At 43.6% G+C, this 26,807-nt stretch overlaps 1 protein-coding gene across 2 annotated transcripts in view; it reads left to right on the top strand.

The window, feature by feature from the left end:
• The window catches only part of AK4 (adenylate kinase 4), a 44,263-nt gene extending 18,513 nt beyond the window's left edge, over positions 1 to 25,750 (top strand). Inside the window, exons 3-6 of one of the 2 annotated variants that reach the window (XM_074961587.1) lie at positions 3,623 to 3,742; positions 14,382 to 14,554; positions 15,251 to 15,369; positions 18,121 to 25,750. In XM_074961587.1, the coding sequence (XP_074817688.1) occupies positions 3,623 to 3,742; positions 14,382 to 14,554; positions 15,251 to 15,369; positions 18,121 to 18,235 (527 nt within the window). In that variant the 3' untranslated portion in view covers positions 18,236 to 25,750. Of the gene's footprint in view, positions 1 to 3,622; positions 3,743 to 8,700; positions 8,927 to 14,381; positions 14,555 to 15,250; positions 15,370 to 18,120 lie in introns of those variants that run through there. The other variant, XM_074961588.1, reaches the window with a different exon arrangement.
• The last annotated feature ends 1,057 nt before the right edge of the window (positions 25,751 to 26,807 follow it).

The raw sequence follows: 26,807 nt of genomic DNA, 5'->3' as shown, positions 1-26,807 counted from the left end.
ACTGCTATCCTATGGGGGTAAGAATATTGAGGCAAAATGAGTGAATTGCTTTACTCTGTGTACCAGACATAGTGTTGAGGTTTTAATAATGCTTCAGCTAGTTAAGGGGAAAACACATTCTATCTGAATAAACTTTTTGGTAAAAGCTACAGAAGACTAAAAGATGAAGAGACTTGGTAAAAAGACGGAAGGAAACTGGTGAAGCAATTCATTCATACCTTGGTTCGGTCAGGGGTGAGTGTGCATGTGAGACATTGCCCTCTGGAGGTTGGCTGAAAGAGAGGATATAGGGCTTGCTGATGCTACCACCATCAGCTGAAGAAGTGGTGTTTTCTCTCTTCCTCTCCACCCCCCCCATTAGTTCTGAGTCCTGTGTAAATGGAACGGAAGGAGCAAAATTCTAGTCCCAGCTCTGTTGCGAGATTTATAGATGGACTGACTGCAGCACATCGGTTTGCTCCAGCAGTCGATGAGAGCAACCTTCTCCATAATAAGAAAAGGAGTACTTGTGGCACCTTAGAGACTAAGAAATTTATTTGAGCATAAGCTTTCGTGAGTCTCTAAGGCATGAGCATAAGCTTATGAGCATAAGCTTTCGTGAGTCTCTAAGGTGCCACAAGTCCTCCTTTCTTTTTGCGGATACAGACTAACACGGCTGCTACTCTGAAACTTCTCCATAATGAGCCCATTCCCTACAAGTGCAGGACATAGTTCCCAGTGGAGGTCTTATTGGACAGTATTAAATACATTTGCATTAGCCAAATATGTCTTCATCCACCCAAGCCTGTGTATGCTACCCAAAGCAAGTGATAAAAATGATAGAGTATTGTATTCACTGGTTAAAAATCTTTAACCTGTGCCCTATTTCAGATCACAAGATCATGGTGTGTGTGTGTGTGTGTGTGTGTGTGTGTGTATATACATACATACACTTCCTACTGTATTTTTCCACTGCATGCATCTGATGAAGTGGGTTTTAGCCCACAAAAGCTTATGCTCAAATAAATTTTAGTCTCTAAGGTGCCACAAGTACTCCGTTCTTTTTGCTGATACAGACTAACATGGCTACCACTCTGAAAGGTGAAATGTGTTGCTGTTTGAGAGATTAATCTATCTGTTTTAAATATATCATGTTTTAAGCTCTCTAAGTGCATAGGATTTAAAAAATTATGGTGCTCTTGAGATGATTGCTCTTAATTCTCAGTAAGATTCAATCTGTGTTTGAGCTTGTGTGTGGTTGGTTTTGGGGCATAGTATTTTGCCACAGTTAGGAAAATGAAGGTTCTGGAGAATCTCTGTTTCTGGGTTGGTGGAATCTGGTGGAGATGATTTGTGTTTCCAGAGGCTGCTGTTTGCGGATGAATTAATTCTGCAGCCCCTCCGTGATAGAGAGCTGTGTGGTATACTCATTCTCCTACCCAGTAAAAGGTAAAAACTTCATAGGTCCAAACTCATGCAAGACTACAGTATTGCAACTCCAGGAACACTTGAATTGTGATAGTTACACTAGTGCTGAAGTCAAGGGATAGCTTTCCAACTCGCATGTACTTCATGCCATTTAAAAAAAAAAAAAAACTAGTTAAGGACATTTGAACATGGTTATTGTATGCACTTGCTTCACTGGAAAATTTATGAGTTGATCAAAAGTTGGTAGAAGTTCCAGAAAATATTAGTTTAAGGTGGCAATTGTTGCTTAGGCATTTCAAGCCTCTGAAATATGGGTTAGGAGGAGATGCACTTTTATTCTAATTGTGAAATTCCTATTCCAAGAAGTGATACTTTTTATTGTTCTTAATGTTCTATAACTTCCAGCACCCTGTGACTTAAGGGATATTATCCACATGGGGAACTGAATCCGAGAAATTAGGTGACTAGGCCAAGGCTGCTCAGGAAGTCTGTAGCAGAGCTAGTGTTAAACTTAGACATTTGGGGTCCCACTCTGGTGCCTTAACCGCCCTCTGTTCCACCTCATGCTGACGTTTCCTATGAGGCTGTGATACTTAGTTGAAAAAACAGCATTCCCTTTTGAAGCAGAAAATGTTATACTCAAATTTGCAATGACAACAGTAATAAAAAGTTCTTGTTCTTGATCTAATTGTATGTTGGTGATGGCTGTTTGAGTGACTTTAGCTATTGCAAGACTCTTTTTTTCAGATTTAATTATCCTAACTACACTGAGTTTTGCACTGGTACAACAATGGATTTTGAAAATGAACACTGGATTTAAAAAAAATGGAGCTAGCTCTTGAGATTTCTGAAGCTTATAACAGTCAGGTTGCAAAAGTATTTAAAATTATTCATTCCTGGGTGTATATATATTCAAACAGAGAAGATACGCATTCCAAATTCAAGCTCTTGGTCTAGAAAAACTTGGCTAGAAAGCAATGTTCTGAATTCAGTAACAATAACAAAATGCTTTGTGTAAAAGCTTAAGTGTGGGTTCAGATTTTTGATGAACCATGTTTAACTTTGTTAGGCATTCCCATAAAGTCTGCACACAAAACACTATCTCTAAGTCCTATGTAAGAGATGGTGCACATTTTTAACACCACTTTAATCCTTTAATTTTTGGGGGTGGGGGAAGCGAGAAGAATAGGATTAAGGAAACTCTGACAGGTTTAACCCTACTAAAATGTCTGTGCAGTGTTCCAGCACTCTAATTATTTTTCAAACTCATGGGAGCCTCTGCTATTGTCCCTGTAGTACTCGGCTGGAAATCCATTCTCTGAGGGATTGCAATGGTTGTGCATAAACTTGTGCATATAGGAAAAAGGTTTAAATTTGTAGTCTACTTATACAGCACCTAGCACAATAGGGCCCTGATCTGGTTAGCTTCTAAGCACCACCACAATGTAAATGTTTAATAGTAATTTTTAAATGTCCCTATCTATGTTAATAATAACTTTACATTATTAAAAGAGAGTTTTAAAAATATTAGTCTTATTTTTGGCTTATTATTAGTCTTATTTCACTGAGCCTTGATGACTCAACAGAATCATTAAACTTATGGCCACTTTTGTTTTCTGGTTCTTACGTGTAGGCTGCAGATGCAGTGGGAAGGATATTATTCCTTCCAAAAAAAAACCCAACAACCCCACTTTCAGGGAGGGGGCAATTTGTAAAGTAAAATAAATATATAATATTTAAGTTTTTGGGGTCAACATTGGCAGGGTGTCCCTCTTAAAATTCTGCATATACATCCAGCATTGCAAAAGTTTAGCACAAATGCACTTCTGTGTTCTACTGTCCACTAATCAAGAAATCCATACAGCATCCTTTCACCCAATCAATTGAAGAAAAGACTGCCAACAATCACTTGGCATTTTCCTGGCCTTCTTTGTCCCTCAAGGCAGCCTCACTCTTTTTTATTCCCTAGCCTACAACTTCACAGCTGGTAAATTAGGTTTTCCCACAGCACTGTTAAGTGTCCCTGGTCACCAATAACAAGGAAGTGTTCCCAACAAAGCTAATGAGCAAAAAGGAGGCTAGAGAGGGGTTTCTGGATTAATGTTATCAAGGGGAAATTTTAAGATAGGTGTGTGTGTTGGGTGGGGGTGTGTCAGTTGTGTGTTTTTTTTTTTTTGTTGGTTTTTTATTGAAACATGTTTTGTTTCTTTAATAGAAGTTGGTGTCTTGGCAAAGCAGTATTTAGAGCAAGGCCTTTTGGTACCGGATCACGTCATCACCAGTGTCATGATGATGGAGCTGGAGAAAAAGCAGTCTCAGCATTGGCTACTTGACGGTCAGTAAACTGATGTGCATGAATTTGGTATCATGGGTGCAATAATCTTGTATCCCTCTGTGCTGGTGGCTTGTTGGGGATTGAAAATCCCAGTCCTCGTCAACCTCTTGAAGTCTGTTTCTTTGAATAAGACATTACTTTCCCAAGAACGATTTCACAGGAAAACAAACAAAACTAACCACAGCTTTTCAATATTTTTAGAGCGAGGGAGGGGTGGAGGAGAAAGCAAAAACACTTCTGTGAGCTTTTAAGGACAGAGCTGTTCAGAGCTGGTCTCCTCTTAAAGACTCATGCTTCTGAAAATGAAACTCAGATCCTATTTGCACGAGATTACAGGTACTGAGGAAAGATTTTGTTAATTTAAGCAAGAGGTCAGAAGCTCCACTCAAGATACTGTCACTCTAATGGAAGGGGTTTTACATCACCATCATGGTAGTCAGACAGCATGGAACAGTGCCTAGTACAATGTGTCACAGAGCAAACTGCTACAGAGCATGTCTGCAGTCACCATTCACCCTACAGCTCCCTTCTCCCCTGTGGGTTCTTCGTGTCCTTAACGGTCAGGTCTCTGTACCCAGTGTCCGCAGTTTTCAAACTGTGGGCTACGGCCACCAGAAATTCTGTGAATCTTGAGGGACTCTGTGTCACAGTTGTCTCTTAGCTCATGGGGGTGGGGAGGGACAAGAAGTCACTGCTGGTGACCCTCTGTGCAGAGAAAAGGCAGGGAGGAGTGAAGGGAAGATGTACAAGCCCCTAGCTTGTTCCCCTTCCCTTCCGCTCCTGTGAGGAGTAGTGCGTGTGTGTCTGGCCAGTCTCCCATGGGAAGGTATGTCAGAATCCTTGACTTAGACCAGCTTTATGCAGCAAACAGTCTCTCTCACACTGCTGTTCCAAATCATGACATGGAGCAACTGGTGCATGGGAGTGACTGGACACAAGCCAAGATAAATCACTTGCTGTTTCTTGTTCGTAGACATGTGAAGTATCAACCACGCATCATGTATGCTAATCAGAACCCTTAAAAACACTTTGAACACGATTGGCTTTGTGTGTTTTTTGTTTGTTTGTTTTAAAAGCCGCCTTGGTTGTGAGAATGAATTTTTGTTCCTGCAAATAGTTGAGCCCCAAATTTTACACCCAGAATCGATTGTGGGAGCACTCAAGTAGCGGGATGTCTAAATGCAACAAAACTGGAGCCCTTTTGTAATAGAGGCCTTTTGTAAATATCAGGCCTAAAATATGAATTGTTTTATCAGAGTGAGTGTAGTTTTAAAATCTGTGGTGCCCCTAGTCTCCACTGTTGCTTGCATTTAGTCTTTTATATGTTGCTCTAAATATTTGATTTTACTTACTAGTAGAGCAGTGGGCTTGAGTTTAAGTGGATGTAAGGGGGTAAAATGAACGTTTTTGTGGGGTTTTTTTTGTTTTGTTTTTTTTTTTTTTTGCAAAAGTTCCATTTCTTTCAATGAATCTTAGAAGAAACATTTCTGAGCATCTCTAACTTAAATGTAAAAAGTGACTAATGGAGAGGCTTTCAGACACCATGATAACGAGCACAGTATAAGCAACCACTTATTCATTTACATTATAATTAGGTGTTTGTTTATAAATGCATATGCTCGAGATTAGGGCCCACACTAGAACTGAACTCTGTTCAGAGCATTCCCTAGAGCAGGGATCGGCAACCTTTGGCCCACAGCCCACCAGGGTAAGCCCCCTGGCAGGCCGGGCCGGTTTGTTTACCTGCCGCGTCCGCAGGTTCGGTTGATCGCTGCTCCCACTGGCTGCGGTTTGCCACTCCAGGCCAATGGGGGCCACAGGAAGCGGCGCGGCCTGAGGGATGTGCTGGCCGCAGTTTCCCACAGCCCCCATTGGCCTGGGACCGCGAACCGCAGCCAGTGGGAGCCGCGATCGGTTGAACCTTCGGACGCGGCAGGTAAACGAACCTTCCCGGCCTGCCATGGGGCTTGCCCTGGCAGGCTGCGTGCCAAAGGCTGCCGATCTCTGCCCTAGAGAGATGACCTTTTCCGGTGGGCATAATCATTCAAACCCTATGATAGTTCCTTAATCTGGGAATCCCAGAATTTGGCCATCATTAAACTAGAACTCAGACCTACGCCTCATTAATACAAGGGCACTGGAAGTTTCATTTCTGTACTGAAATGTTGCTGTTCACGGAAAAGCAAATAAAGCATTGCCAGAACTCTCTGGGTTTTGATGCGCTCCTGTCTCTCCAAATAAAGCAACCAGTGTTAGCCCATGTTGCCATGAGGTGACTGGAATGGTTTGTGGTGCTTGTGTAAATGATCATCTTGTTTCCTTATGAAGGACACCAACGCTCTGAACTGCAGGCTCTTGTTTCTCTTGCAGTGGCTTTTGTTGACACTTAGAGAATTTATGGACCCAGTCAAGGCTGCCATACAAACATAAATTTAACTTTTTAAAATGCATATTGTGAGTCTCTCCTAGCTTCCTTCGGTGTCTTTCCTCTGCAGCTACCTTGTCTCTGCTGCTTCCCTTTTTTGTGCTCCTTCTCTGCTTGCATTAGCTGCACCCCAGAGGTTGATTTCAATCTCAAGTTCTTGTGCATCAGCTCCAGGCACTGAAATCCTGCTAGTCTATTTTGTTGTGTTGGTGGTGCAAACAAGTGACTGGAGGACAGATACGAGAGTGATCAAATCAATAAGAAAAGGAGTACTTGTGGCACCTTAGAGACTAACCAATTTATTTGAGCATAAGCTTTCGTGAGCTACAGCTCATCGAATACAGACTAACACGGCTGCTACTCTGAAACAAATCAATAAGAATACCTGGATGGCTAGATCAAGCAACGCTGCTGCAAATGGAGGTGCAAAACTGTCCTATGACCAGGTCCAGGCAGGAAAGAATGGGGGATGTATGTCTCCAGTATCCCATGTTGCCTTTGGCCTGGGGGATGCTAGAAAGTCCTGAGGCCCCTTCACAAAATTCATATGTTCCCAGTCTCTCCTTCTTCCTTTTCTCTGCTTTCTGCCTTTGTTGCTTTTTCACTTCTTCCACTAAAACACACACCCCTACTTGTGTGGCACCCACTTGCACAAGTCAGAAAAGAGAGCATTTAAAGAGTCCGCTGTTCCCCTGGAGGGAGTAAATACTTTGCCAAGTGCACAGGTCTTCCTGGGGTTTTAACTACCAATATAGCTTCCCGGGGAAGTGGGGACCAAGAGCAGTCATGCCATTAGTATGAGTATTGTGCTCACAAGGAGACGCCTCCTGAATGATTTAGTTCAGGCAGTAAGCTTTACAAAGACTGCAGTACACTGTGCAGCATATGGCTAGCCTGTGGAACCCCTCGCCACAGGAACTAGTGGAGGCAAAATAATGAGAAGAATTAAAGGGCTTAAACATATACATGACTTAATATAACTGAGGCAGCTCAGCCTATGACATCACAAAGGCCTTCAAGCAGCAGGGCTGAGATCCTACCTTCCCTCCTTTCCCGGTCTGTCCTTGGCACAAGTGCATCCTGGGGAGTGGACTCTCCTTGCCCTGTAGCATAAGGCACTGTACTCTAGGTAATGTGTCCTACTGATGTTCTAGAATTGTCACAGCTCCTGGCTTTAAATACAGGTGTAGAGAGTAAGGGTGGGCACACAATATTTATGACTGTGTACGTCTAGGGTATTTCTGGGCTTCTGACTTTCACCACTTTGCCACAGTGCAACATTTTGACTTCCCTAGTCTGTGCTGTTGTGAGGGACCAAACAGCTGACTGGACTGTTTGGCTCAAAATGCCATCCTGGAGCAAATCACAAAACCAGATTTTCTTTTGGACTTCATGGGCTCTGCTGCTGCAAAACAGCCCTTAAGGTCTGAATGACCTTGGCCCTGGGATTTAACATGCCCTGTCTCTTTCTCTCTGCCCCCCTCCCCCAAAAAAGAAAGGAGCTTGCAGTGAAAATGTGCTCTACAGAGCAGAAAAAACAGCTGGCGTTAGAGCAGGTGCAGGGAGCCGTTCTACAATTCGCTTTGTTTGGCGTAAAGATGCACTATTTTGTGTGTGTTTGTTCCATAAAAACTGACTGGAGTAAATGTCACTCTGTACCTGGAGAATACAAGCTCTGGTGTGACATGTAGTGGTGCAGATTTGTTGCAGATCTGAGGTGCCCCAGGGAGATAGATATTTATAATCGTTTTTTACTGCAGCATATCATTACTGCTTGGTGGTCAGAATAACAGGCTTTAGCATTCCCTCAGGCTGGGAGGGATAGCGCTACACAGTATTCCTTTGGGTTACAGGCAGAGATCCAAGATGAGGGGCAGCTGACTTCTTGTACATGTGGGAAGGCTTCTAGATGTGATGCATCCAGGTTCGGGTGTCAATGGCTGACCTCTCTGTAAATGTCAGGCATGGTTGGGGTTTATAATCTCAAATGATCCAGTGCTTGGTAACTGCTGGAGCATGGCACATAACTGGTTTTTTTTTTTTTTTTGGAGGTACTTAGACTCTTGCCCTGCCATGGGGCAGTGTGTGTCTGTGGTGGTACTGAGCTTGGAGAAAACAATAAGAGGTTGTCCCTGTATGAGCAGGTGGGTGAAAGCCTGGCCTAGAATGACTGGGCTTAGTGACCCCAACAACGGAGGTAATTTTTCATTATACACAGTTTGCCCTCGCTAGATACCATTATCCTGGACACTTGATTATTCTAAGCAAAATATGGCACCCCACGCTGCTCATCCTAAACTGATTGAAAGGCCCCATTTGCCCTCCAGAAATGTTTTCTCGCTGTTGGTGTCTGATACCCTGCCCCCTCCTTTGTGATATCTTTTGTAAGAATATGGGATGGGAGTTGGGATTTCAGGGAGTTGGTGATGGCTGTAGAAACCATCTCACTACAGTATCCTCCACACCCCTGGTTTTTAAAATATACATGCTGCTTAGTTTTGCACACTTGATTTAAGCCCTGAAGCATGGGATCTGATGGCTTCGCAACATGCTTCCTGGCTTTGCTTTTCAGTTAAGGATTTGTTTCATAATTCCAACCTTATTTTTCCCACAGCCACATTATCATCCATTCCATCTTGCTCTGGGCAAGTCTCACACTCATACACCTGTTAGTGCTTGGAGAAACTCTTCCTTTTTTCCCCTTCAGAATGATGGTGCCAAATTTACTCTAGTTTGGGTGAGACTCTCTACAGCAGTTGGTGAGTGATACCGAAAAAGCAATTTGCGGTGTATAATGCATGCTTTGCACAGATCCCTAATCCTCTGTACTAAATCCTATATTATTATTTACTAACCCAGTCTTCTACATAGGAAGCTACAAGGGTGTGTAACAGGGCATGCTCCGTCCCTGTCCTCTGATACCCCAGGGTATGTCTGTGCTCCAGTTACACTCCTGTGGCTGGTCCGTGTCTGCTGACTCTGGCTCAGGGGTTGTTTAATTGCAGGATAGATGTTCAGGGTTGGCCCCGGGGGTCCCAGAGCTCGGGCTCTAGCCCAACCATGAACATTTACCCAACAATTAAATATCCCCTTAGCCCAAGTCAGCTGACTTGGGCTAGCCACAGGTGTCTAATTGCACCGTAGACATATCCCCAGGCACCTCTCAGGCTGTCCAGTAAGTGGCAAATGTGTGTGATTTATTTATATTGCTTTATGAGACTGGATTGGTGTTGGTGATAACAAAGTGTTTACAGTGCTTCTCTACCTTTAGCTCTTTCCCACAGGACCAGAGAAGAACAGAGGCCTCCCTTAGCTGAGATCTCTGGGCTCATCTAGCCCAGGTCCTCTTCCCCCAGTAACTCCTTCCTGTGGCCTCCCTACATCTCTCAGCTAATGGACTAATTGGCTCATTCAGCCTGATCAGCCTGTTAGCTTGCACATCCACAAACAGCCTCCTCTAGGCAGGGGACCTGACTGATGCTCAAAGGATCAGAGTGCTGGCTCCGGTCAGCTTCCAGCACTCATCGCAGGATGGGATTTCAGAAATACAGTCTACTTCGAGGAAGAGTGAATTAGCAGTATATTCTTAACTGCTGTATTAAACCCTATATCTGTACTTGCTACCAATACATGCTGTCAGATGAACTGTTGTTTTTTATAGAAGTCAGCTCCTACAGGGACTCTTCCCCCCCCCCCCCCTTCCCCAAAAAACCCTCTAAATGCTTACATGTGCTTCTGGATTTTCTATCTTCCTGTGACAGTGGCACTTCTGTAGATGGAAGAATGCATCTACACTAACACGCAATACACTAGAGGCTAGAAAGCCCTTTTTTTAATTCTCTGTGGCTTTCAGTTCTAGGAGATGTGAACTGCAATAAAATACATGACATGTGCCTCAGAATGTGTTCATACACTCCTGCAATCAAGGTGGAATTATAACACAACCAGCCCTGAACTGCATCTTGCTCACCCCTGGATCCTGCATTCTTCCAGGAGTGGCCGGTCTTGGAAGTGCTTATACATGCATAATCCCAGCTAGAGTAGTCTGACTCAAAACCCAAGATCTGACTGCCCCTAAAACTTGGAAAATATCTGCTCTAGGTCTTACCAATGCAATTTGGACCCATCTCTAATCACAGCATCACATGGCTAAGTAGATAATTGTTGCCTGTGGAACTTCTCTCTTAATACATGCAGTTTAGCACAATCTGTTGCCATCATACCTGTGACAGGTTGCCCCCTTCAAGATGCCACCTGATGTGCTGAGATACCACTGAGCCCACCAGTTCTGCCAGCATGGGACCCCTTTAACCTGTCTTGCTGAGCCTGGCTCTTAAGCCTCCTCTTGTGCGCGCGCACAGACACACACACCCCGCCTCCCAAAGACACAGACACTGAGATCAGCTGTGGGAAGACTCAGCTTAAGGGACTTGCCCCAGCACTCAGGTGTCCACCTCCCTTGGAGTGTAGACCCAAAGGTTTATTGTCTTGCGCTGTAGAGAAATCTGCACAACGTAAGCTCATACATTCGGACCCTCCTTCAGTGTGGAGGAAGATATGCACAACTATTCTCCCTCCCCCCCCTTAGAACTTACAGAATCTGGGTTTAATAACAAACAAAACAAATGTTATTAACTATAAAAGGCAGGTTTTAAGTGGTTAAAGGGGTAGCAAACAGAATAAAGCAGATTACTGAGCAAATAAAACAAAACACGCAACGATACAGACTAACTTGGCTGCTACTCTGAAACCTGTCAAAACACGCAAAGTAATTTCTCACCCTAAATGTTGAATTAGGCAGGATGCAGAATTTCTGTAGCTCAGAGTTTATTTCTTCTTACAGACTGTACCCCGTCTCAGTCTGGACTCTCCTGCCTTTCCATTCAGGTTAGTCTCTTTTGTCCCTTCAGGTTCTTTCAGCAGTCCTCCTTCTTGGGTAGGCCATGGAGGGGAAAGTCCGGAATGCCTTCTCTCCCAGCTTTAAATAGAATTTACATCAGGTGGGAAGCCTTTTGTTTCCCAAACTTGACCTCCCCATCCTGTCAGTGGAAAATTACTAGAAGTCCAAGATCATGTTTAGTACTATGTGTCAGGACCACCTGACCTAGTAGTGTTACAGCTAGTCCCAAGACAAGCCTCAGGAAGGAGAGAGATTAGTATCTTCACAGCCTTGTTGTTTCTTCCTAATGGGCCATCAAGGCTGTGATGGCGGGTTGTCTGGTGGGTCTCACTCACACTCACACTCACACACCCCTGTAATTGTTACATAGTCAATATTCCTAATTTCAGATACAGAAATGATACAAACACACAAATTGGATAATCACATTCAGTAAATCATAATCTTTCCAGTGATATCTTACATGAGCCATCTTGCATAAAGTATATCTCAGTTATGTCATATCCATATCCTAAGCATATTTTCATAAAGAATAAGGAGTGTAACGTCTCAATGCCCATAACTGGGAATGAGTTTTGTACTAGGGAACGCTGATTGGGGGAAGGGATGAAGCATGTACATTTAGTTGTGTGGTTTGTTTTTAAAGTAGCTAGGCTATATGACTAGGAAAGAAAGTTCTCAATTACTGTAGCACTCTTGGATGAATAGGTATTAGTTACTCAGAATTCGGCTTTAGTAGTGCAAGGGGAAGGTGCATATGGAATGAGAATTGTGGTAGCAGTAAGTACCAACTCCTCTGGTATTAGGAATCCCAATCGGTGTGGTTAACTGAAATTGTTGCTAGGGACCAAGTATGATTGAAGCCAGGACATTTTGTGTGAAGAAAACTTCTCCCATGGTGGTGAGGAGGCAGGCACGCCAGGCTGAAAGGTTTCCTTTGAACATGTCCGTTCCTTGGAACTTCAAAATATTTTTCCTCTCAGACCACAGCAATTAAAATTATGACTGTGCTGCATCTGTCTGATTATACATGAGGCAGGATGAGATTTGCAAAGGAATGGAAATATCCTGTAGCCTGCAAAAATCGAGCTGTATAGCACCGGCAGTATACTTACTAGACATATACTAACTTTGAAAGCAGAGGTGGGCAAAGTACGGCCCGCAGGCTACATCTGGCCCGTGGGACCGTCCTGCCTGGCTCTTGAGCTCCCGGCCAGGGAGGCTAGCCCCCAGCCCTGCCCCTGCTGTCCCCCCTCCTCCGCAGCCTCAGCTCGCTGCACTGCCCGCGCTCTGGCCCGCTGTTCCTGCTGGGCCGCGCAGTGGTGTGACTGGCTCCAGCTGGGTGGTGGGGCTGCGAGCTCCTGCTGCTCTGAGCAGCATGGTAAGGGGGCGGGGAGCGGGGGGTGGTTGGATAAGGGGCAGGGGGTTCCGGGGGAGCTGGGGTGTTGATAGGGGGCAGGCAATCAAGGGATAGGGAGCAGGGCGGGTTGCAAAGGGGTGGGGTCCTTGGGGGTGGTTAGGGGCGGGAGGTCCTGGGAGGGGGTGGTTGGGGACAAGGAGCAGGGGGGGTTGGATGGTTCTGGGGTGGGCAGTTGGATAGGTGTGGGAGTCCCAGGGGGCCAGTTGGGGGGTGGATAGGCGTTGGGGCAGTCGGGGGGGGGGGGGGGGCTGGATAGGGGGTGGTGTCCTGGGGGGGGTGGTTAGGGTTGGGGAGGTCCTGGGAGCAGGGAGGGTTGGATGGGTCAGAGGTTCTGAGGGGGGCAGTCAGGGGGTGGATAGGGAGTGGGGGCCTGGCTGGGGATGCATAGCCTTATCACCACTGCTTAAATGGCCAGATAAGTCACTGCTGAGTTACCTGAGGGAAGTCCACTTTCTTCTTCTTCAAAGGTCCCTCTGCAACACGCTCAACCCCAAGTAAAACGGAGCTCGAGATAAAGACTTAGAACCCCAGTAATTTTTCCATGTAGTGCCCTTCATCTATAGGTCTCCTTACTATTCCCTTTCTCAGAAAAACGGCGTGCTCCACTAATTAATAATCCATAAGTCCTATACCGTGGCAATTAAGTTATGTGGCCTAATCATCCCATTACTTAATTTCTTGGCCCAGGGGGACCTGTCGCTGATCTCCATTCTTGTCAAGTCCAATAGATGTGTAACTTGCTGATTAAGTTGCATAGTTTTTACACTATTAGGGGTTGATCCTGTGAAGTGCGGTGCATCCTCAATTCCTGTAGATTCCAGTGGCAGTTCAGTACCCTCAGCACTCCAGTGGGTGCCAGATTAAGACCCAACAGTTTGATTCTTGAAATCAGTGGCAAAGCTTCCATTAAGTTTGATTATGCAAGATCAATACCTTCATGAATAAGCAAAACAAGGCCCTGAGAGCTGCATGCTTCACGCATCTCTGATGTGGTACCGCATGCTTTGTACATTAAGCTGCATGTGTCACTGGTTGAATTGCACAGCTCAAGATTGACAAAACTTTCATGAGGGAAATAGGTCTGTTTCGTCAGTATTGTTCTTGGGACTATAGACTGACCCTAAAGGTGGGGCCATTTCTTCCATTGAGCAATTAATATCTACAAGAGCCAAGACTCCCTCCAGCCCTTCCTCCCTCCCTCTTCACATGGCTTGGAGAATAGGACATGCAATATCCGGGGCGTCTTCCCTTCCCTCCCCCTCCTGGAGATCTTGCTGCCTCTGGTATACTTGGCATTGGCGTGTCTCAGTACTTATGCAGCTTGCTTTCCCTTCACAAATATTGAATGTGTTTACCCTTGTAACATCCTTCTGAAGTAGGGAAGTATTATCCCAGTTTTACAGATGGGAATCTGAAGCACAGAGATTAGGTGACTTGGCCGAAATGTCACCGATGCAGTGCTGGGAATTGATCCCAGATCTGAGTCCCAGCATTCTGATGATTGTACTTCAGAGCTATTCGCAGGTAGTTAGTCAAGTCAACAGTTAAGAACTTGGGTACGCAGGGTGGTCATATGAAGCTTTAAAGGTGAACATACCTTGTATCGACTTGAATTCAGCAATTAACAGATACTATGCATGCAACAAAGTGGCCTGTCTAAGGCATGGAGTGTAAATTCTTGTATTTGTGTTAGTTTGTTTTAAGTGTACATCTATTCAAAGCCTCGGATACTTATTGCTTTTGCTGTAACAGAGGACTGGCGGTTTTCAACACCAGCACTGATATTGTGAAACTGTTCTTCACCATCCAGTAAATATTAGTTGCTTTGTTAGTTCATATGGCATGAGTGAGTTTGTTTGTTTTTCCTCTCTCTTCCCCTCTATCCCCTGTTCAGGTTTTCCTAGGACACTGGTGCAAGCTGAAGCACTTGACAGAATCTGTGACCTGGATCTAGTGATCAATTTAAACATCCCATTCGAGACTCTAAAAGATCGTCTAAGCGCTCGCTGGATTCACCCAGCTAGTGGAAGAGTGTATAATATGGAGTTCAACCCACCTGATGTACATGTAAGAGAATTTACTACATTAAAGACTAATTTAGCTGGAGAAAATTTAAATCTACTTCTAGATCAGTGAAGATGTCGCCACTTGAGAATGCCTTATTAGTCTTTTTAAAAATATTAGGGGGAGAAATCCTATTATACTCTAAGTACTGAATGCATGGGAGTTGAATTCTTCTTGCTAGATAAGTTTTAGAAAACTAGTTAGGTTTTTCATGCTCGGGGGCCTTAAGGGGGCAGCTGAAAGATTGTGTGCAAGGCAGTTTCCAATCAGACAATATTTATTTAGGAAAATGAGATTTATGTTAATCATGGGGTAAGAAAATGTCCTACTATAATTTACTGTGGTCCAGAATACCACAGTGTTTTATTGTGCAGTCATGGCACAAATGATTATCCTGGGAGTTATGCAAGCTAGCACACAGATGCCATTGTTATCAAGGGAGAATACAAGGTGTCTTACAGTAACTAGTACTAGTGTCATAGATCAATGTTAATTATCCCTTTAACTCAGATTTTTATCTACTATATATATTGTAGTAAGTAAAGTGTCTTGCAGTGATATCATCTGACATGAATGCAAGGTCTTTGTAGCTGGCCAAATTCTATCCTCAGTTACACCCATATAACCCCCATGGCTCACTGTGTGGCACTGGTTTAATCTGGCACAGTGTTCATGATGTATTGTTTGTCTTGTACACAGGGGATGGATGACATCACGGGTGAGCCATTAATTCAACGGGAAGATGATAAACCTGATGCTGTTGCTGCTCGGCTAAGAAAATACAAAGAAGCTGCAAAGCCAGTAATAGAATTATATAAGTGAGTTTGAACGCACGCAAGTAATACAGACCCTGCCTGTAAAAATAAGTGCTAAGTTTTCATCTCCACAAGTCTGTTCTTGGCTTGCTCAGGGATATCTTGATGTGGCCTCTCCCAAGTAAAATTGCGTATGTGTTAAGATTTTTGGCCTGGCCATAATCAGCAGCCATATGCTATACCTTGTGGGGCTGGATTCAGGGCCCCACTCGAGTGGCATATGGGAGGTGTAAAGGCTGCAGTGGACCAAAGAACTCTCCCAGGACAGGAGCAGTGTAGCGGTAGTGGAAGGGGTGAGTCTGGGAGCAGGAGTCTGCATGTTCTGCTCGGTGCTATGGGGATTCCTGGCTGCAGAGCAGCCCTGGAAAAGCTGCCTTAAATTAGAACAAACCCCAGGGCTGCTGTACCTTATGCCAGGGCCTGTTTCAAGCCCTACAGTACATAAGAATGGCTATACTGGGTCAGACGAAAGGTCTGTCCAGCCCAGTATCCTGTCTGCCGACAGTGGCCAATGCCAGGTGCCCCAGAGGGAGTGAACTTAGCAGGTAAATGATCAAGTGATCTCTCTCCTGCCAGAACTCCTGCAGTGAGATGTGATTCCTTTGCCTTTCTTTCTCCTCTGCTACTGCTGGCTAGCTAGATTCTGTGCTCTTTCCTCTTTCTTTTCAGCCAAAAGCAGAGCCTGCCTTGGGTTCAGTTTAGAGGATGAGGCTAATTTTGCTGTTAAATTTAATTATAGGGAGATTCACCATTTCTCTGTTTTATGTTTAATCTGCTGCGTAAGAACAGTGGACTCTTCAGTGTACATAGTGCTGTGTTTAGAAAGTGGCTAACACATTTTTGGATGCCATCTAAATGATAAAGAATACAAATTATTACACATGTCTCTGAGAGAAAAGAATTGTATGTATGGTTTTTAATCTAGATTTATTTATTTATTTAAAGGAGCTTTCTGTCTAGCTCCCTTTTTCCCCCCCTCTCCTTTGATCACTCCAGCTGTCAGCTTTAGATTGTGCCGGTGGAATCGCATGATTGCAATAGCCGTGTATCTGTAAGCAGATGTTTGAGAGGAATTGTGATCTATTGATTGGAGGATAGAGATGGAGCCATCTGTAAAATGGAACGATCCCTACCTGTCTCTTAGGGATGCTGTGTATTTGATTGAAGCTGGAAGATTTTAAAATTAACATTTCTGATTCTTTTAACTTCTTTAGGTAGAGCCTCTCAAGCACTGGACAGTGAGAAAGAAAAAAGTTTAGAGACACAACAAAAGAAAACCTGTGCATAAAGTGTAGCAAAAAATCAGTTTTAAGACTCCAGATAAATGGAGGTTAGTTACTTACTGAGAGTGGCAGCATGTTCCAGGCACAAAGACCACACCAGCTTTCTTTAAGAGCTAAAACAGAGTCATGGATTATTTGTATTGTTATAGTGCCTCGGAGACCCAGTCATGAGCCAAGACCCCCTTGTGCTAGGCGCTGTACAAACACAAAAAGATGGTCCATTGTCCCAAAGAGCTTACAATCTAAGTATAAGATGAGAGACAACAGATGGGTATGGTGTCAGCGTGCTAGGCGGTGTTCTCAGCACACCAGCTGCCTTCAAATGCAGTTTTATCTCATGAACAACGGGGGAAAGTGGAAAGGACTGTCTCAACCCTCCATAGTTATGTGTACACTAGCAAACCAGACATTGGTGTACAGTGTACTAAAAAAAAGTCTCAAGAAGTTTGGAAGAACTTATCCCACTAAAATTTTGAATGTGACTCACCAGCTACAGCTTCCTTCCCTGTAATTTTTTCATTTTATTGTTTACCAGTACACATTTGGAGCCTGATGTAATAGGTCTAATCACATGAGTAAGATTATTCACCTGCTTAAATATTTGTAGGACTGGCTCTTAAGAAGAATGTGTTAATGTTCTTGCCTATGCTGTGATTATTTTGGGGCATGTTTTGTCATACTTGCCTTGCCTTGCTTTCAGCTCTGTGCTAACGATCTAATGATTGAGACTGAACATTTGAAAGCAATGCAGCATTTAGTAACATTTTAAAAGTTGAAATAGTCATATGGAATGAAAGGGACATGAAATACAAGGGACTGAGGCCCTAAGACACCCAGGACCTTAAGCATGTGAGTAGTCCCACTGAAGCTTGTAAAATATTTAAAGTTCAGCGCATACTTTGATAAGTCTGAGTCTAAGGCTTTTACCTTGCAGTTGTTCTTCTGATGACACATCCATTGTAATGCGCTAGGAAATATACTGTAATGAGCAAACCTGCACTGCAGAGGGACAGACTAGATAAGTCTCTTGTATATAAAATGTAGTACACCCCTGCCCAAGATCCTAGGGACATCCTGGGGCAGGTAGCCCAAGCTGCCGCCCTTCCTGCTGCAGCCACACTGCTATTTGTAGCACATGTACGTCTACCTGAGCTGGGAATTACACTTCCCAGCGGCAATGTAGACATACCCTAAGTAGTGAAGAATCAATGAGTAGATTAGATGAACATGAAGCATAATCGGCTTTTTGTTTCTACTATAAATTACACAGAGCTTGCCAAAAATTTGACCCGAAACTTGACCTGCAATCTAGAATGGTTATTCAAGAGCTTAGGCTACATTTATTTTCATTGGTCATGCTCCTTTGCATGTGAAGGCATCTGTTCTTGATCATAGACACTGCATAGTCCTAATGTGTTCCAGAATTTTCAATCTAATTATACTAATTTCTAATCGTAATTATATTTTTCAGGAGCAGAGGTGTCCTACACTCATTTTCTGGGACAGAGACCAACAAAATCTGGCCTTATGTTTACACTCTGGTTTCCAGCAAGATCCGGCCTGTCCATTCCAAAGAAGCTAATTAACCATCTTGTGTAAAGGATCAAGAATTTAATATGGTTGTTCATTTTGTTTCTCTGTGCCGTATTGGTGCTGTGCCCAGTTAGAGGATAGTACAATGTCTAGAACAACTTCTTGGCTTTACTGGAGTTTACAGTTCTGGAAATGCAGTTACAGCCAGCGTCAGGGTGGAAAAGAACCCTTTCTGTAAAAGGTGAAGTCTGCTGGAATAAATTCTAGTTTTCATGCTACAAAGTATTGCTGATGTGATCCGGGAACCCTAATCAATGATTCAGACTTAGACAGACTTAAAGAGTATATCTAACCTATCATGGTTCCCTCCCTGAATCCATGTACATATGCAATGTGCTGCTCCATTGCTCCACAACACCCTTTTCCTTGAGCTAACTCTACATGGCAACTTCTTTATTTTCTCTGAGAAATAAAAACCCTAAAGGCAGACTTTGACCCCATGGGGAATCAGTGAGTAACATGGAAAATATTTACATTGCAAAGCTCAAATGTGAAGACAACATTTCCAGTATTAATAAACATAGAAGGAAAAAAAAGTCCTGGGGGTTAAATACATACTTGTGCTGTCCTCCAAAAAAATAAAAATAAATGCTGCTATATGATCTAGTTTTCACTAAGTGGTATGATGCATGCCAACCAATAGACCAGGAAACTGAGTAAGCCTAAGTTTGTCCATGAGAAATGAGTTGCACTAGTTTGTGCTTTGGTTGTTTATAACTTTAACACTACAAAATATGGGCATAGTGTGTTAGTTTGTCCCAAAGATTTATTCTAATGTCTTTTTTGTAATTTTATCTGGAAAAAGTTCATTGTATCTATCTATTCTGCCTTATAACTGAGGTTCTTTCTTCTCTCAGTATACAGGGGCCATTCTGGGGGGAAATACCTTTCGCAGGGATTACTTTTTCTCATAATAATGGAACACTTTAGGGTCTAGTCCTTCAGGTCTTACACAGACAATTCTCATTGACATCTGTGAGTTATTCACGTGTGTTGGATGGCAAGAGTCGCAACCAACTGGTGGTATTTAAGCACTTTGTGAATCAAAAGCAATTGTTTGTTCTTGTACATTCCTTGATGGTCAGGCAGAAGTGACTGGTACTTTCTGTACACGCTGTTGTAGCTGTGTTGGTCTCAGGAGATTAGAGACAAGGTGGGTGAGGTAATATCTGTTATTGAAAGTTGCTCCACTAAAAGACACTGCTTCACCCGCCGCCTTGTCTCTGTTGTTTTATGCTCAGTCTAGTCTTGTGCTTGAGGTTATGTACAGTTAAGCATGCAGCTCATCTAAAAACACTTGCCAGAAACATTTCCAAGCACTGAACAAAACACTGCATTTTTCTAGAGGTGTCTCGAGTTTTACATAGGCTCTTTTCCCTGTTCAGATTTTTAGTTTCTGGTTACAGCTAATGGAATGGGAAAGCTTTACTGTAATATATATATATTTTTTTGGTCCTCTGTAGACATTAATTTCCAGTTTACAGCTACAGCTGCAGTGATCTGAAACACTGTCAACTAACTACTAGTGATTCTTGAGGGGAGGAAATATAAGTGTTCCTGGATTGACAATGTTACATGTGAATGAATTGTTGTAAACAGACACCTTTTAAGGTGTATGAAATCTCTTCCTCAGTTTCCTTTGTTCCTATTTTCATGTGTTGAGTCATGAAGCTAGATGTAGTGGTGGCTTTTCTAAACTGGAATTACTGTAAATTTGTTTGACTTGATCTTTAATACTTACAGTACCTAATTAACAGGGGGTGTGATTTACCTCGTAAGGCCATGTCTCCTTAAGTTGCCTTATTTTATAAGCTATTTAAGAAAAACCAAGATTGTGTATTTTTGAGAAATAAGCTGAATTTTACAGAATAGCTTTTAGAGAACTTTATACCAAGCTGTTTCAGTTGCATAGCTTGCTACAGTCCACAGGAACCAACTAGAAGGGCTACCTCCATATTACAATAGATAAGTGGTTTTCAAACTTTTTTCCCCGCAGACCATTTGAAAATTGCTGAGTGTCTCAGCGGACCACTTAATGATCTTTCCAAATGTTTTTTGTACCGTTAGCTAACTATTGTAAAGTGCTTCGGATAAAAGCGCTATATATAAAAAAAACCCCTTAATAATAATAAACATTTTTTATTCTACAAATAGAAGCACACAACTCATATTTTAATATCAGTAGTCTTACCTTCCCGCCCCCCACTGTGGCAGCCCCCGAGCTGGGCTGGGAAGGAGGGGGGGTCACTCCCTCTCTTCTTCGCTGTGGCAGCCCCCGAGCTGAGGCTGGGAAGGAGGACTGCCTCTCCCCAGCAGCCGCAGCCCTGGACCTGGGGAAAGTTGCCTCTTTCTCTGGCCACAACAGCCTTGCATGTCCCAAATTCCGCCCACCCCTTCTTCTCGCCCCATTGCCCCCTCCCACCTACTCCCTATTCCCCCCAGGGCCACCACCTCTCCTTACATGTGCATCTTCTCCAGAGTTCAGGCACCTAATTAGTGGAGCCACGCAGTAGCATAGCCAGGAGGGGAGTGGGGGGAGCGGCTGCTCCCCCTCTGAGCACAAGTGGTGCCTTTTTAATTTATAGGCGCCTTTTTAATTTTTACTCACCCGCCGCTGCTCCAGGTCTTTGAGAGCGGGGGCCTTCACGTGCTCCGGCTCAGCGGAGGCCTTCACTTGCTCCAGGTCCTCGGCGGCATTTCAGCAGCGGGGGCCTTCAGTGCCACTGAGGACCCGGAGCGCCGTCTGGTGAGTACAAGCGGGTGGCACCTTTTCGTTTATGTCCGCTGCCTCTGTTCGCGCCACCTAGCTACGCCACTGGAGCCACGCCTGCGCAGCTCCACTAATTAGGCGGGTGGCCCTTCATTCCCTCGTGTGCGTCCGCCCAGGCGTGTACCTTAGGGAACTATCCGCAGACCACCTGAATGGAGTTTGCGGGCCACAGTTTGAGAACCTCTGCAATAGACAACTTGATTAATTACAACAGTTAACAAGCAGGGCAAGTGTCTGCTGCTGAAATGTCATCGTTCCTGCTTTTGGATCTTGAAAATACACTCCTGAAGAGTGGCTATAAGTTTGTAGGGGGAGGATTCTTAGGTGGAACTTACTTTGGCTTTCTGAGGCCTGGGGAGATTTGTTTGAGTAGAAGTCGTCTTTACTTAATTTTTTTTTTTTTTGTCATCCTACATTAATGCTTTTTCCCAGCCAGGAAGCTGCTAATTTTTGTCTTGGCATTCTTTTGTGATGGGAAGACATGAGTTATCGGTATGTTCGCATCCTCCCTTCTTTCGTACCACTCACATGACATTGGCCCAGTAGTGCACTAGATTTCCACCAGCCTTATCCTGGATTCCATTTTCTTCTCTATAAATCGTGGCCCCCTCCTGCTCCTGGCAGTAGAAGGCACACTCTGGCAGTCCCAGAGTATTGCAGCCAGTCGGCCATTGTCATCACTAGCCCATCAGACAGGCTGGCATCCTGTGACCATTTGCGTGTTAGCCATGATGATACTGAGCAGTATTGCACAGTACGATCTCTTACTGGGGACTGTGACTGTTGCATTCACAGTAGTATAAGTGGGAAGTTGGACCCTATTTTGATTTTAGAAGCACTATGCAATGTGGTGAGGTCAGTGCCTTCCTAGTTGGAATGCATGGCTTTGGACTGGGATCAGACAGCTTTCAAAATGTCATTACTATCCCTTTCTAAGTGAGACAAAGCAGAACTGCACTGATGTGGTATGAAAAGACTGAGTGAAAAACCCTAATGGCCTGAACTGATCTCTCCACTTGTGTATGGGGCAGGGTTTTGAGGTGCGTGGAGGGAACAACCTAGAGGACATGAAGACGTGTGTGCAACCCTGCCTGGGAACCCATGTTATGCACCAGGGTGCATATCAATCCATAGGGTTTTGGGGGCGGGGCCAAGAATGGGAGATGTAGCACCAATTACGGATCTGCCGGGTTGGGAGGCCTGGTTCTCAGCTGCCTATCCATTCTCCCCTAGTTGCCTTCCACTGAAAGTAATGGTCTAAAGGAGGCACTGAGGAGTTCTAAGGCCTGCTCTCAATGGGAGACTTCCCACTGATTCGAGCGGAGCAGAACTGAATTACAGGGCTAACCAGGTTCTCTCATGGTGTGGGAGGACAGGGAGCAGCCGCAGAGCATGTGGGAGATCTGTGCTAACTGTATGGGTGGGGAGGTCCTTGAAGGGATCTACCATCCATCTAGTTAAAACATACTTCTAATGGTTGGTTCTTTCCACTAACAGGACTGTACTCTGAACAAAAGAAATGGCTCAAATTCATAATATATGTTAGCAACAAAAGGGGTTATTTGAAAGTAAAACTGCTGCTTGAAGAAACAAATGAGGCTCCTGGAAAACCTCTTCTTTCACAAAGGGGTTAGCTAAAGGGTATTTAAATTATTTTAAAATATGCTAATATAGGGACAGTGGGAGTTGCTTGTGTGCACATCTCTGACTTTTAATGCTGGTGTGATCCACTCACTGCATGAGACAGACCACTGCTGGATTTCTAGCCATGTTAGGAATCACATATGCTGTAGTAGTCCCTGTTTGTTGCCATGAGTGTCCGCTCTCTGGGATGAGGACCGCCAGAAGGGAAGGTGCTAGGGCAGGAGTCTTCTGAGCACTCACATTCCCACATGCTACTGAGAAGTGTGATGGAGGGAATGCTGGGTCTGGGAGATGTATGGATGGAGCCTTTGAAAAGCGGCTGCTGTAGGAGGTGGCAAAGAGAATAAATGTGACCTGACTAAAAATTCCTAATATCTGAAATAAACTTTATCAAAGTTGCTAAACTGATGCAACTGTAGAGTCGGAGGAAAACACTGGTGGAAAAATAAGTGTGTGGGAAGGGATGCATTTGAGAATATTTTCTGTTTGCCAATAGGTGTTAAACTCCTGTTGGAAATGCTCTGTAATCTCCTCCATTTTAAGCAAGCATTCAAATCCAGGGTCTCATTTCACTGCCTTTACTGTCCTACCCTCCAGTGCCGTTCAGGGGGATATATTTGAACAGTGACATTTGGGGCTTTCATTTGTATCCATTATTTTATTTGCTTTTTGTCTCTCTGTATTGAACACATTCAACACAGTTAAGAGTCTTCCTTGAGACCCTTCTCCTTATCTTTATCAAAACCTATGAAAGTGCAAATGCTGCTGTTCCCAGTGTTTTTCAGGCTGTTGTATTTCATCAGACAAGAGGCTCTTTTGGGCATCCTATGCTGCATCTTTCCCCTTAGGGAAATTTATTCTTCCAGTTATGTAAGATGAATGGCTTAGAACAACATTTGGACATGCTAGAGCCACAACAATTCCTGGATGGATGGAGACATGCACCTTTGAACTGTAGCTAGAACACCTTTCACTTTATTATGCCTCTCTCTCTCTGTCCATTAGTAGCCTTAGCCATTTTTACATGCATGTATAATATTTCATATTGTGCTTTATAAACATTAATTAGTCCCCAGGCAGTGCATGCTGCCCCTATTTTGCAGATGGAGGTATGTGACCGGACAGAAGTCACTTGCTGACTCTGAGCATGGGGCTGTAATCCTGTGCTCAGTGCATTGGACTACGTGTGTGTAACATTCTGCTGAAGAAGTGACAAAACTACCTGTTGGAGGCGCGTCCATGCCCTGTTCCCCTGCAGTAGCTGCAAATTCCATTCTTGGTGGCCTTTCTTCTGCAAACTTTTTTTTTTAATTGTTAGGCTTCCCTTAAAGTTACCATATTTAGAAGATAATTGTTGAATGTCCCGGTTGTTTTGAATGAGAGAACTTTGTGCATTGATCATAGGACTAGAAGGGACCCTGAGAGGTCATCTAGTCCAGTCCCCTGCATACATGGCAGGACTAAGTATTATCTAGACCATCCCTGACAGGTGTTTGTATAACCTGCTCTTAAAAATCTCCAATGATGGAGATTCCACAACCTCCCAAAGCAATTTAGTCCAGTGCTTAAGCACCCTGACAGGAAGTTTTTCCTAATGTCCAACCTAAACTTCCCTTGCTGCAATTTAATTGCTGCTTCTTGTCCTATCCTCAAAGGTTAAGAAGAACAATTTTTCTCCCTCCTCCTTGTAACAACCTTTTATGTACTTCAAAACTGTTACCACGTCCCCTCTTAATGTTCTTAGATTTTAAATTCACTGATACTATCTCCACTGCTGGCAGTTTTAAAATCTAGATTGATTGTTTTTCTTAAATATATAGTCTGGGAATTATTTGGGTGAAGTTCTATGGCCTGTGTTATACAGGAGGTCAGACTAGACGATCACAATGGTCCCTTCTGGTCTTGGAATCTGTGAATCTATGAAAATAGCCATCTCTATTCTTTGTGGCATCTACAAACTTTTTTAATGTCAATTTTTTAAAGAGTTGTAAATTCTTTACATCAGTTTCACACCTGATCACCTCGGGGATAATACTGTATTTACATACCACAGCAGGACATTGGTGGATCGACATAAAGCACTGTATAAGTATGAAGTGTTGTTTATTTCAAAGGGTTGGCACTCACAGCATGTGCAGTCCTCGGGGTTTATTAATGATGCTGTGGGTTGGAGTGGTAGTGATTGACTTCAGGAAGTATACTAACACCAATACACTACACATGGTTGCACTGTCATTTCAGCACTAGGTTTTTAATTTTGAGTTTGTAAAATGGCTGCCGCACCTGTTTGGTGCAAAGCAGAATTCAGGAGACCCTGAATTGGGGTAGGAACCCCAAAACTCACTTGAAACTAGGTACAACCTGGCAATCTGTGTCAAATCCAACAATTTATGATGATCCCTCCCATCCCAGAGTCCAGCTCTACCTTTTTAGTTGTTTATGTTGTGTGCGAAGGGGTGGGGTGTTTGGAGTGTAGTTAAAGGGATGGAGTGGATGTGTGTGTATTTACATTAGAATTGCTATGGGAGGGCTTGTTAGAGGTTTTAGGTCCTAAATAAATCCACTTTTTTTTAGGAGAGGAACAGGTCTAGTTTTACAGGGCATGCACTCATTAAATATTGGTGTGCAAATTATCGATAGATACTTGTACTGTGTTTTTAAAGGATGGATCCAATCATTGCTGAGATAAACATCTTCAATTTGAACTGCATACTATCCCACTGCACTTGGGTCACACAACCTACCTGTGTTAGTTGTTTTACTTCAGCTTTCTCCTACAGTCTGAATCTTCCTGTCAGAACACAACACAATTCCCCACTTCATCCCCTGACTTTGGTACTTTACTGTGAATCTTATGCGTGGTTTTTTGTTCTTGTTTTTTTAAAAAAGTGGTGACAGTTCTGTAATAAACCAAAGTGGGGGTTGGAAGGAGGAGGTTTCCTCTGTCTGTCCTCTCTCCTTGGGAACCATTTGGTATTTGTATGTTTGCTGTTGGCTGGAAATGTAACAGCGAGTTTATTCTTGGATGGTCTCATCCCTGGAGAATCACTACAGCTATATTGCCATTTGATATATGTAAATAAATTTTTTTCCCTGCTTCTACCTGTTTTATGTGGAGTTTAATTTGTGGCAAGACCTGGCACTAAGATCACACTCTTTGGTGAGCACCAGCTGTGTACTTGCGCCTGTGTGTGCAGAAAGAGACAGTCCCTGCCTCTGGGATCTTGCAATCTACGGCCCCTGTCCTACACACTTCTCTACATGGGCACTTTTTATTTTTAATTTTTCACTGGGGATTTAAGGATCTTAGCTTGGCAGTTTGGAGATGGGAACACCTGGATCAGTGCAGAGATGTATTCATGCTTTCGGCAGGATGAGTTTACAGGGGCTACTTTGGGAAGGTAATGTCAGCAAGCGAAGAACTTGCTTTTTGGGTAACTCCTTCCTCTGCCTCTCTAATAGTAATACATCCCTCTGCTCCTGGGGTTATTGTGTCTCTGGTTGCTTAATTATTTTTCCCCAATGACCAAGTGAGCAAGAGCAGTGCATGGTTGGTTTTATGGATTTTTTTTTTTAAATGGGGGTAGTAATATGAGGAGGCATCTTGAGTTTAAAAAGCCTGTACAAAAGAATCTGGTTACAAATTTTTTACTTTTCCATTTGTTTGTGAATGCCCATTTCCTTACAGGAACAAACACTCACCCAAACGCTTTCTTCACCTATCCCCTTCAGCAAGGCTGTCTGTGTTCAATCAGTTCTCATTGGTGTGGTCATTAAATTCCAAGCCTAGATAGTACAAGTTCTGGGTTACATTTTTGCCTTATTAAAACCTGTCCCCCAATTCCTACCATGTTACCTTCCATTCCATTTAATGTATAAAACATGCCCTGGGTCTAGGGCTCTTCTCTGGCCAGCAGGCATTACCACAGGGCATTTCATCAGAGGTCTGATTTTTTTTTTTTTTTTTCCAGAGGTGCTTAGCATCCACATTCTCCATTGACATCAATGGGAATTGCTGGTGCTCAGAACCTCTGAAATTCATCTAGGTGACTTAATTTCAGGAGCAACAGCCTGATTATTTCAATATACATCTGCTCCCTTCCTGGTGCTTAGCACTCTCTTACTCACCAAGATTGCTTAAAGTAGTGTCT

Source organism: Natator depressus, chromosome 8 (genome assembly GCF_965152275.1).
Source record: "Natator depressus isolate rNatDep1 chromosome 8, rNatDep2.hap1, whole genome shotgun sequence".
In the NCBI taxonomy this organism is placed as follows: Eukaryota; Metazoa; Chordata; order Testudines; family Cheloniidae; genus Natator; species Natator depressus.
This window is presented reverse-complemented; position numbering and strand designations above follow the sequence as displayed.